This window comes from Leuciscus leuciscus (assembly GCF_965113295.1).
Source record: "Leuciscus leuciscus genome assembly, chromosome: 17".
NCBI classification, from domain to species: domain Eukaryota; kingdom Metazoa; phylum Chordata; class Actinopteri; order Cypriniformes; family Leuciscidae; genus Leuciscus; species Leuciscus leuciscus.
The window spans coordinates 26391163-26403007 of NC_138741.1; the positions used below are offsets into that span (position 1 = coordinate 26391163).

Sequence of the window (11845 nt, forward strand, 5' to 3'; positions counted from 1 at the left end):
TTTAGATTAGTGTAAACACTGAGTGGTTAATTGCTAGCTGATAGGTATTTATTGGATGTCATGTGGTAGAGCATTTTAATTTATAGTACATTACAAATAGTGTGTACATGAACTATTGAAAAGGCACATCAATTTAATTTCCAAACTTTGAATCTAATCTTTATCTATTAGCTTTCATTTAGGATTCTTACGTTTCAAGTTGTTTCGACTTCAAATGCACGTTTTTGAGTGAAAGATACTGGGCAATAAAAAGCCTGCACATTTCTGTTAGTTAGTTAGTTATGCCTTGTATCTTAGTAAGCTGGCAGTAAATTAACTGAGTTTATAAAAATCAAAGGTTTTTAATTAAAATGGTAAATACTGAGTTGGTAATGACCTTTTTTTTTAAGGACACTGGTCTTGGACATACTAATGCATGTTGGTATAAATTGCAGCATCACACTAAAGTTTTTTTACCACTACCATATTAGAAATAATCTATGCACAGATGTATTTCTCACCCACGTGTAAGTTGATCTCAATACAATGGCCACTATTAGGGGCTGGCCAATTTAATTGTAGAATAAAACATATTTTTCCTGATATGACTCAATCTTTTGTGAATGTCCATCACGCAAACTTTTGCCAAACGTACTATTAATTTTAGTATTTGGTGCATCTAACTTTCTTGTGTCATCTTTAAATGTATAAAAAGTGTAGCCCATTGAAACTATTCAAGGTATTGAATGTTAGGTGAAAAGGTTTGGAATGCACTCAGACATACACACTTTGTCTTTCACTTTGCATGTCTCAGAGAAGGGGAAATATAACTACACTGAGACCAAATACTTCATATGTAACTGTATTAAAGTTATGAAGTTTGTATATACTGGAATAATGCTTATACTGGAATAATGCTTCATTTCTATTGCATTTCAGAGAGGTATTCAATTTAATAACTGAGGGTGTCCGCTAATACAAATAAAACTTTTCTAAAATGAAACTGAGTAAATATGCATTTCTTTTCTTTCGACAACTAAAGGTGGTGAAAAAAATAAACCTGTACATAAATCCTAAGAGCAAATAGACAGACAGCCTCTCCTCCACTGGGTACCAATGCTGGATATTTATGCCCAATGCAGCTTGCAGTGGTTCAGAAAATTTAAAGGGGAAAAAAAATTATTCATAAAATACAATTCCTCTTGTAAATGTATAATCTAATAAAACAAGAAAACAATAATATTTGCCTCTCAGACAAAACCAGCAACATTTATACAGTAAGGTTCTTTGAAAAGCTGGTGAGAAGGTGCGATCATCATTCAAACTCTAGCACAGTCAAGTCTGTCCAACGATGCTTTGAACGTACAATTTCTTCACCGATTCACAAAAATATTTGGCAATGTACACTGAATAAAGTTGACTGGTGTCTACAGTATAATGTGAGCTACAAAAGATCAAAAATGTAAAAGTAGTTCACTACACTCTTCCATCCTGCAAGAAAACCACACAAAAATGTTGTTTCTGAGGAACACATGCTTCACTCTGTTTTCTACTTTATTCAGTATGAGATGAAAACTTCCCTTTATTTCCCCCAACAGGCAAGTTGACAAGTAATGTGGGTGACAGTAATAGGGTGTTTGCATAGTTCTAACCACCCCCACATCCACCAGATCTCAGCGCTGCCCGGTGTAGGCGCGGAACCAGGACGTGACGGAGGCGGCCGCGGAGGAGATCATACCCCCTGCATTGCCAACTGGCTGGGAAGCCTGCATGCCACTCTGGGAAAGATCCATAGGCTGGGAGGGGATGTCACAGAAGCGAGGGCTTGGAACGGTCTCCCAGTCTGTGCCCAAGTCTGTTTCTTCATCCGTCACTGCCTCGTCTCCGCTCTCCTCCACAGGTCCAGCCTCCTCTGGTTCCACAAACTCCATAGAGTCTTCCAAGTCAGCGCTCACCTCAAACGGCCCAGTTCTATGAAGTGAACAAGAGTGTGAAAAGCTGACATACACTAATATTCATACCTCAAATTTTTTATTCCTGTGATGGCAAAGCTGAATATTCAGCAGCCATTCCTCCAGTCTTCAGTAGCTATTTTTCCACCAAAAGTTGCGAATTTAACTTATTGCACCAAAATGTGCAAATAAAGTAGCGTTTCCATCCCATGTGTTCAAGAGAAAAAAGTCATCACTTCCTGGGAAACTGGCGAAAAATTTCTGTAATAAGCCGCCGCAGTCGGGGAAGAAACTGTATCTCTTTTTTCCTCCATCATAAATGAGTTGCACCTCAGAGGGCACAAATGAAATGCAATACACGCTGTCATGTTATCTTGTGTTTGGATGCCTGGTGTTTGTGAATGCAAATCATGCGAGACACTTCTCGGAGGTCATTATACCAAATCATTTTGATGACAGCCTTTGGCTCAGGCGTTTCAGAATGATCAAACCAACATTTGAGATGCTGTGCGATGTGATTGGTCAGCTCGCAAAGTCACGTGAGTTTTTTTATTTTTTGTTTACATTCAGTAAATGTGTTCCTGTCATAGTTTATGTGCATGTCTTGGCAGATAAAAAATGTATCCACCTCAGTTGAGTGCATAAGTTTATTATGCGCGTTTAAAATCAGTGTCAAATAATTAGGGTGGGACCTGATTTTATCTATTAGAATTTGATCATGAATAGTGGGCTATAACACACATGGACAATCTGAAAGTACATTGTTCTCTTTAAGAAATAGGTCAATGTAATTTCTCACCTGCCAAGATTCTTGTTAGCTGGAGACACTAGAAACATGATATTCCTCAAAGTGTGGTGAGGATGAAGCAGCTCGCTGTCAACATGCTAAGAAGAGAGTATAAACATGAGGTATGTGCAGAATATGACTTCTCAGATCAGACTCAGCATGTTCTCAGTTTTTACCTGTGAGAAGCAGAGGTGCAGGATGTTGGTGTTGAGCTTGTTTACGGCACGGGTGAATCGGTAGCGAGTCAGATTATCTCCGCAGAACTCGCTGCAGAGAAAACAAAACAGAATACAGGACTCATCAGACGTCTCTGAGCTGAACAACCCTAAAAATGAAACTTAAATACTGAAGATTTTTCCATCACATTCTTGTATAAAAATACAGATGCTTTGAGGTTTTCAACTGAAGGTTTGACAATAAACATGCGGCTGTAACCTGTTGCACAACTTTTTCGGAAGGTTGACATCCAGAATATGAGACAGGATATTGACGAGCTGTGTGGCATAACAGAGGGCGGCACTGATGGTGTGTGCCGGGTTGATGTGGTCCAACTCTACACAAAAAATAAAAGATAACAATTTACAATAAGGTTTAATTTGTTAACATCAGTTAACATGAGCTAACATAATACTTATAAAGCATTTATCAATCTTAGCTAATGTTAATCTCAATGTTTAAAAGTTGTTTGTTAACATTAGTTAATGTACTGTGAAATACCATGAATATGTTAGTTCATGTTAGTTAATGTTTAAAAACAAATGAGACCTTACTGTAAAGTGTTACCAAAATAATGATTTCAAAACAACATGTTTAATAAATCAGAAATTTTTCCTTTCATTAAATTACTTCTATAATGTCACAAATAAGCATGCCAAAGATAGTGTTCTGACTTATGAGATTAATTAAATGTTTAGCTGTTTACAGTTTTATAAATCAAATCCATACTGTACTCTTCTTAAACCTAAAGTCATTTCCAGTCTTTGTATAATGAAATACAATTATCACTGAAATTCAACATGTCTAAAGTATGGTAAGAGTATGGTAAGAATATGGTTAGTGGATTGTGGCATTATAGTGTATTTGTTATACATATTATTTTATTTCCTATAGAGGAACTGAAAGCATTTAAAATGAAATGATAAAAACAAAAGGATAAAAATACAAAGAACTCACTGAAAAACAGACTGAGGTCAATTGGGTTAACTAACACTGCACTGAGAAATACAATTTGGTTGGTTGATGCTTTAACACCACCAACTAAGTAACAAGATGAAAAACTTTAAAAGTGCAATTTAAAAACCTATATTTTAAAGTTTGCTTCGGATAAAAACTGTTTAATGCAATATTAATGCAGTATTTTAAAAGTGTCTGAGAAACAGGGATGTGACAGTGATGATCTGTGAATTCTGTACCTGGCCCCTGGTTCCCACTCTTCTCCTCCACCCAGCTGTAATAGGCTGAGCAGTCTCCATTACTGGGAAGTGTGACGTGTGGCCCAGTGATGCTGATGCTCGTCTCTCCGTTCTGATCGTCCCAGATCCAGCGGCCTGAGTGATAGGTGGTTCGCCTCGCCTCTGCGAGTTCACTGACGGTGCTGGAGGTCAGAGCAAGGTCATACTCAGCCACGACTGGATCCGCTGGGTCCCTGAAGGATACAAACACTTGAGATGATGACGCATTCAAAAACTGGCCAAACAAGTTTAGTTCATGATCTATCAATGCCAAGTGATAGTGAGCCAATTACAGTGACCCTGGAGCAACCGAATGAAATAATGTGTCCACCTCCAAGAACACATTCATAAGCGAGAATTCAGTATGACTATTTGAGGTTATATCTGGAGGAAAACAATATACAATATTGTTTAAAAGTTTAGGGTCAGGAAGATTTTTTTTAATGTTTTTGAAAGAAGTATCTTGTGCTCACCAAGACTGCATTTATTTGATCAAAAATATAGTACAAATATTTAGATTGTGAAATATTACAATTTAAAAGAACTGTTTTCTATTTTAATACATTTCAGAGTCAGAAACTCCAGTCTTCAGTGTCACATGAGCCTTCAGAAATCATTCTAATATGCTGATATATAAAATATACTTTTTTGTAACAATGGAAATATCTTTACTGTCACTTTTGAACAATTTAATGCGTTCTTGCTGAATAAAAGTATTAATTTATAAAAAGTAATAATCCCTTTAAAAAAAAAATACTGATGCCAATCTTTAAACAGTAGTGTATTATTTGCAATATATATTAAGCCAATAAATTAACATATAGGCTACCGTTATTAGCAGCACTGAGGTAGATTCAGCTCTCGTCGTGTCAGAGAATTAATACGCTGTTAATACAGGGTCAGATGCCAAAAGCTCGGTCGGTTTTTGCTTTCACTTTCAGGGAATAATTGACTGTGGTTAGAGAATCCTTAACTGGCATAAATCTGAGTGATATCCAGGGACTCGCCTTTTGGGTGAAATATTTCTATGCGACGCAACATTTTTCTTCATCACCAACTCCATCTTTGCACACAAAATTCTAATTTCCCATGATAATAAAATGAAGAAAGTAAGTAAATAAATAAATGAGTAAATAAACAAGTAAATAAGTACTATGAAGCATATTGCTAACTCTACTCCAACTAGTTTACTTGTTAAGTAGTATTGACCATTCCAGACTGCATTGCAACAAGCTCAGCTAAAATATTCATCCCCATGTATTGTAAGCTTATGCATATATTTTGATGTTGATCAGAGTATATTTCTGCTCATCTGCTCTGCTCTGACCTGCTGCCCTGCTTCTCCTCCTGGATGTTGAAGATGTGAGTGGTGAGCTCCAGGATGTGCTCCCTCCGCACCTCAGCCAGGGCACCCAGCCTCCCCTGAAGCTCTTTGGATCTCTTCTCCAGGAGCTCGCCCAGACGTTGGTTGTGCCGCTTAATTTTGTCCCTCTTTTCCTGATGTCGGCTGGCCCTGCGCTGCAGCCGCTGCCCTTCCTCCTGGGAACGCAACAACAGCTCCCTACCTAAAGTCAAGAAAAAGAAACAGTAATGACATCAAACAACAGACTGCTATTTTATTATTATTATTCTACTTTAAGGACAAGAGAGAACTTACATACAGTTATGGTCAGAATTATTGGCACCCCTGGTAAATATGATCAAAGATGTCTGTAAAAATAAATCTGCACTGTTTATCCTTTTGATCTTTCATTCAAAATTGTTTTCAAAAATCGAACCTTTCATTGACGTAAAATAATTAAAAGTGTGTGGGGGAAATCACATTATCAAATAAATGTTTTTCTCCAAAACACGTTGGACACAATTACTGGCACCCCTAGATTTTTACGAGTAAAATATCTCTGAAGTATATTCCCATTAATATGTACATTTTTTAGCACACCAGGGTGACTAGGAACATGAAATTGTCCAGCCATGACTTCCTGTTCCTACAGGAATATACAGTAGATATGAGGAAACACAAAGGCCAAATTCCCTTAATTATCCATCACAATGAGTAAAACCAAAGAATATAGTTGTGATGTGCAGCAAAAGATTGTCGAGCTTCACAAAATAGAAAGTGGCTGTAAGAAAATAGCTAGAGCTTTGAAAATCCCCATTTCCACCATCAGGGCAATAATTAATAAGTTTCAATCAACTAAAGATGTTACAAATCTGCCTGGAAGAGGACGTGTGTTTATATAATCCTAATGCACGATGAGGAGGAGAGTTTGAGTGGCCAAAGACTCTCCAAGGATCACAGATGGAGAACTGCAGAGATTAGTTGAGTCTCGGGGTCAGAAAGCCAAAAAAAAAAAAAAAAAAAAAACATTCAACCAACCCCTACATAACCTCAAACTGTTCAAAAAAACAAAACAAAAATCCTCCTCGCTCGTCCAAAAATAAATTCCAGCATATTTAGTTGTCAGACACGACTGGAACTTCAAAAGGGACCTGGTTTTATGGTTGGATGAAACAAAAAAAGAGCTTTTGCCAGTAAACCCACCAGATGAGTTTGGTGCAACAGGGATAAAAAGTACCCGATGCCCACGGTTAAATACACTGCTGGATCTTTAATGTTGTGGGCTTATTTTTTGCTGGAGGTCCTGGACATCTTGTTCAGATACATGGTATTAAGGATTCTAGCAAATACCAACAGATACAAAAATTATTTAAAAAATCAACCTGACGGCCTCTGCTAGAAATCTTATAATGGGCCGTGGTTGGATCTTCCATCAGGACAATGATCCAAAAACGAAAATCAAAATCAACACAAAAATGTGTCAAAATGAAGCTTCTGCAATGGCCGTCCCAGTCTCCTGAACTAAAACCTTTAGAAAACGAGTCGGCTGAACTGAAGAGAAGCACCGCCAACATGGAGCTGGTAATCTGAAGGATCTGGAGAGATTCTGTATGGAGGAACGGTCTCTGATCTCCTGTAAGGTATTCTCCAAACTCATCAGGCATTATAGGAGAAAACTCAGAGCTGTTATCTTGGCAAAAGGTGGTTGAAAAAAGTATTGAATAAAAGACCAACAATTTTTATGGCCAATGTGTTTTGGAGAAAAACATTAATTTCATAATGTGATTTCCACCCCACTTTCATTTCTTTTACTTTAATGACATTTTTTATAAAAAAAATCAAAAGGATAAACAATGCAGATTTATTTTACAGACATATTTGATCATATTTACCAGGGGTGCCAAAAATTCGGGCCACAACTGTATGAGTACCACAGCTCAATGTGATTTTGGCATGTTTACACACTTTTGTCATGGGATCATTTTTATTGTGATACACACCACTCTTGACTTCTTCATTGCTATTGCAGATGGCCTCTTTGAGTTGTTGGATCTTCATCCTGCATGACATGATTTTCCACTTCTGTGTTAAACAAAACACAACCATGATGCTGAGAAATAGCTTAAAAACAGGTTTATATCTTTTATCATCTTTTAACTTTAAATTTGAGCACTTAAAACATGAACAAAAATACTCACAAGCTGATCTGCCTCGACTTTCTTGTCCATGGCTTTGATGACTCTGAAACAAAAGGAAAATTCAGTCATTCAGACTTGAGTATTATCAGTGGACAATGTTGGATTGTGCACCACATGATGCTGATATCATACCTCTGTTGAAGATTCTCCTTTTCATTTTTCAGCTTCTGGAGTCTTTCAAGCTTTTCTGAATACCTGTTAGCAGAAATACAAAAAAAGAAATAGTGAGAATAGACAGAATACTCCACAACTAATATATATATATATATATATATATATATATACACACACACACACACGCTTAAGTTAATAAGGATACTGTCACATTTGGTAACATACATGACTCAGCTAAACCTTGGTCAACACGTTTGACATGTCAAATATTGCCACAAAGCTCCTTTACAAAACTTAAATAAGCCATGACAACACTTTTAATTATGGATTTAAAACATATTTAAATAGCCACGCCACTGACATCTGACAAGAAATGAAAGAGACAGCTGAAACGTGTGCCTCTTTGTTTGTCTGACAGTTTGTTTACATTATTAGCAGTTAGCATGTTAGCATGCTTGGGCCATGAATTAGCTAAATACTATTACAGGTGTCTTCACAGAACTAATCTAAACCCCGAAAACACTTAAAATCAAGGGGAAACGTGAGCTTAAATAAAATTTAAAAAAGATGCGAAAGGGATAATACAGAAAAATGCTAGCATGCTAAACTGTATTAGCATACATCGTAAATAATTAAGAGGAAAAAAAGAAATAAAAACACACCTCTCCGGATTTCTCCCGTCAAAATACACGAAATCCCCGTTCTGAATGCACCGGGCGCAGGTCAGTCTGCGTCTGGCGGTGTTGCAGAGCGGACATCTCTCCACGGCAACAAACAGTCCCTCTGCATCATCCAGCGCCTCCACCATGACCGCGGCAGCAGCGCCAGCGCACGCCGGCTGAAGGTGCTGCAGAGGCGGATGCGGTCGTGCGGGCGCCCGGGCCTCTGATCCAGACTCTGGGTGCTCTTCACCAGGCCCCGAAGACCGGGGTTCGCCTGATAAGGTACAAGCCATGATGATACAGGCACTATGAAGAATAAAAGTTAGATTTACATGATTTGTGGTTTAAAATAATAGAATAAAACTCTGGTCCTAAGGTCTCTATAACTAGCTGAATGTGATGGCTGTCTGCCCTACGTACCATATGACGTATGTTTGTGTATGTGTGTGTGGTGGTGGGGGAAACATTTACCATAACCATTCTTGAATCCAAAATGTTTCTTGAGCACCAAATCAGCATATTAGATTGATTTGTCAAGGCTCATGTGACGCTGAAGACTGGGGTAATGATGCTGAAAATTCAGCTTTGTCCAGGAATACATTTTAATTTTTAAAATAGATTAAAATAGAAAAGAGTTATTTAAAATTGTAATAATATTTCACAATATTACTGTTTTTAATGTATTTTTGATCATATAAAAGCAGCCTTGGTGAGCATTAGAAACTCTTTCAAAAACACAAAATCACACACGAATAGTATCCAAAAGAGAAGTGTTCAAGTTTATTTACCTGCATTAGCAAGAAGCAGTTCAACATGTACAATAGGGACAAAACATAGTCATAACTGAAGAGGATACTTTATGTCTCCATTCGAGAGTCCACACAGGGCAAAGCTGAATACTTTTAACAAAACATTTGCTCTTTACAGTACACTTTTAGGATGCTCTGTTATCTCAGCAACCCTCACTAATGCAGACATTACAAAGTAAACATAAAGACAATAAACAAAGTGCAATAACAAAAGTTAGATTGAAATATTGCATTCAAACCACTAACACATGCGAAGCACATCATTATAGACAAATATTCACATTACGTGCAGTGCTTCTACTGCTTCCTGAACCCTTTCAGGATGGGGTAAATATTTTCAAAGGCTTCATAGATCTCTGCCCGCTCTTTCGCACCTAAAATCATAATAACAGAAAAATCGATTTACAAAATTATTTCAATGCATGGCCGCCAAATATGTTTTTAAGAATGCACTAAGTTAGATTATGCTAGAGAATTACCTGTGAGCACAACTTTTCCAGATACAAAAATCAGCAGCACAATACGTGGCTTCACCATGCGATATATCAAACCAGGAAACAACTCCGGCTCATAGCTGTAGGGGTAAAATGGTTGACTGGTTAAAGACAGATGTTACGATGTAGTCAAGTCATATATTATTGTGGGCCAGTAACCATCAAAGTCATTTATGACAGACAGACGCCCGTCCAGACCTGCTGAACTGCTGGTGAGTGAGGACCAGGCCTTCTAAGCGTATAGGAAAGCAGACATCACAACTTCCAACCATGTTTTGGATTTTGAAGTCAAGGAATTTGGCAGGGAAACCGAGTTTCTGTACCACCCGGGCATATTTCCGTGCAGCAAGGCGAGATTGCTCCTCACTGCTTGGAAAGATAAACAAAGGAAAAGGAAAATATAGGGTAAAAGACACTGACATGTGAGACCATTTCTGAGCTAAATTTGTCTGTTTTACAGCCGTACCACCCTAATGCATCATAGTTAGGAGTTTTGAATATATATATTATGTATACCTCTTGGCTCCAGTGCAGACCATTTTTCCAGAGCTGAAAATGAGAGCGGTAGTTCTTGGTTCACGGATCCTCATTATAACTGCAGCAAAACGCTATACATAAGCAAAATTTGGAGTTATGATAGTGAAAATACCTGGAACAGTTTATCATAAAGAAATTGTGCACCCAAACATGAAAATTCTGTACATATATATATTTACCAATCTTTATGTCAACAGAGTAAACAATGACAATTTACAGGAACTGAAAGCTACATAATGTTTGTCTATGATTTAATACAGTTCTATACAGGGTTGTACATATAAACTTCAGTAGGAAAGTACCTTTGGGTTGTATTCAGCATTTCGAGCTTGAAGTGCAATGGATTTGAGATCCAGAGGACAAGCAAGATTCACTGTTGACACAATATTCCTGTGTATTATCAAAAACTGGTTTGGAAAATATAGACTGGCATTGGTCAACAGATGCATTTCTCACTAAAATCTAGCATCCAGCGGCGGGTGGTTCAAAAGTAATCACTCTTTACATGTGCAAAGGTAACTTACTACAGACATTTGTTTTGGTGAAATTATGGAGTCAAAATATTTTACAGCCTTTTCTGCAACGATTGAAAAAGCTCTAGGCCTATTTGATGCCGTAAGTTAGATGTTAAAAAGAATCTCGGATACACACTCTTCATATTTTCCCTATATAATGTCTTACTGTAATTGGGGGATGATGCCTGAACTCTCTGTCACTGGGGTCATGGGGGTCATAGGAGTCATGGGAGTCATCGGGAGACTGAACTGTGAGGTGTTTTTGGCAAAATTACTGGTGTCAGTATCTGCCTCTGTCGACTCTCTCGGTGGACAGTCGGTGTAAACGCCACTGTCCTCATTCCTGCTGTCATTCTCAGCCTGTGGTGGCTCATCTTGAGTGCTCAGGTCATCAGGTAAGAAGCTCAGGTCCAAGTCCTCAGTGAGATCTTTCTCCTGAGAGGTTAAAGAGGACAGGAAAGAGGAATCCTGGAGCTGAGAAGCAGGACCCTGTAGGCCCAGATCCCCCTCAAAGATGTAATCAGATGAACCCTTAGAAGAACAAAAAGAAGAAGTGAGAAATACATTAATGGTATCTATTCAATTAATTAAGTTTAACAGACATCTATTGTTTGGGAGGACCAACATTCCAAATAAAAAAATGACGAGGATAAGTACTTTCATCACGTAAATTACATTTTTTAAAACAATAAATTGATTACTCATCTTAAATGAATGACTAGCATAGCAATATATCATTTGTCTATTCATTAATTTCTGTAACATATCACATGTATTTATTACTGTATTTCTTTCATATGTTTCATTATACATTTTCTTATTTATAATTGCTTCATTTATGTAATAGGAACATGTGCATCACGCTAATATTGATATGTTTTCAGCTAACAAATTATACTCACCTAAAACAAGCATTTCAGCATTTAATTTAACAACTTACAAGAGTATGGTCAAAGTAATTTTCGAGGGATGCCTCCTCATCCATGTTCCTTGTGGTCTCAGGGT

At 37.6% G+C, this 11845-nt stretch overlaps 2 protein-coding genes and 1 long non-coding RNA gene across 4 annotated transcripts; 1 reads left to right on the forward strand and 2 right to left on the reverse strand.

Annotated features, from left to right (window-relative positions):
- Positions 1 to 912: 912 nt before the first annotated feature.
- On the reverse strand, positions 913 to 8916 carry atg14 (autophagy related 14). The gene is made up of 10 exons (XM_082142933.1): positions 8486 to 8916; positions 7842 to 7904; positions 7710 to 7752; positions 7512 to 7593; positions 5497 to 5734; positions 4131 to 4363; positions 3154 to 3271; positions 2895 to 2985; positions 2731 to 2816; positions 913 to 1950 (listed from the first exon to the last, which is right to left on the reverse strand). The coding sequence occupies exons 1-10, from the start codon at positions 8776 to 8778 to the stop codon at positions 1653 to 1655; spliced, it is 1545 nt and encodes a 514-aa protein (XP_081999059.1). The 5' UTR covers positions 8779 to 8916; the 3' UTR covers positions 913 to 1652.
- On the forward strand, positions 5742 to 6590 carry LOC309479082. Its single transcript, XR_014199158.1, has 2 exons — positions 5742 to 6355; positions 6397 to 6590. It is a non-coding gene; the product is annotated as an uncharacterized lncRNA (long non-coding RNA).
- Positions 8917 to 9243: 327 nt separating the features above from the next.
- On the reverse strand, positions 9244 to 11832 carry tbpl2 (TATA box binding protein like 2). Of its 2 annotated transcripts, none has more exons than XM_082142360.1 (7): positions 11781 to 11832; positions 11007 to 11371; positions 10628 to 10715; positions 10305 to 10396; positions 9987 to 10154; positions 9774 to 9868; positions 9244 to 9668 (listed from the first exon to the last, which is right to left on the reverse strand). In XM_082142360.1, exons 1-7 carry the CDS (start codon positions 11823 to 11825, stop codon positions 9592 to 9594), a joined length of 930 nt encoding a protein of 309 aa, XP_081998486.1. In that variant the 5' UTR covers positions 11826 to 11832; the 3' UTR covers positions 9244 to 9591. The 2 variants fall into 2 exon arrangements, with proteins under 2 accessions (XP_081998486.1, XP_081998485.1); XM_082142359.1 differs by having other exon boundaries at positions 9987 to 10157.
- Positions 11833 to 11845: the final 13 nt, after the last annotated feature.

Excerpts from the sequence above, each read along its gene's own strand:
- atg14 (XM_082142933.1), bottom strand. The coding sequence starts at position 8,778 with ATGGCTTGTACCTTATCAGGCGAACCCCGGTCTTCGGGGCCTGGTGAA. Across the intron at positions 2,986-3,153 it reads CCGAAAAAGTTGTGCAACAG|CGAGTTCTGCGGAGATAATC; the intron begins GTTACAGCCGCA and ends TTTTCTCTGCAG. Across the intron at positions 1,951-2,730 it reads GCTAACAAGAATCTTGGCAG|AACTGGGCCGTTTGAGGTGA; the intron begins GTGAGAAATTAC and ends TTCACTTCATAG.
- tbpl2 (XM_082142359.1), bottom strand. The coding sequence starts at position 11,825 with ATGGATGAGGAGGCATCCCTCGAAAATTACTTTGACCATACTCTT. Across the intron at positions 11,372-11,780 it reads ATTACTTTGACCATACTCTT|GGTTCATCTGATTACATCTT; the intron begins GTAAGTTGTTAA and ends TGTTCTTCTAAG. Across the intron at positions 9,869-9,986 it reads ACTCACCAGCAGTTCAGCAG|CTATGAGCCGGAGTTGTTTC; the intron begins GTCTGGACGGGC and ends TTACCCCTACAG.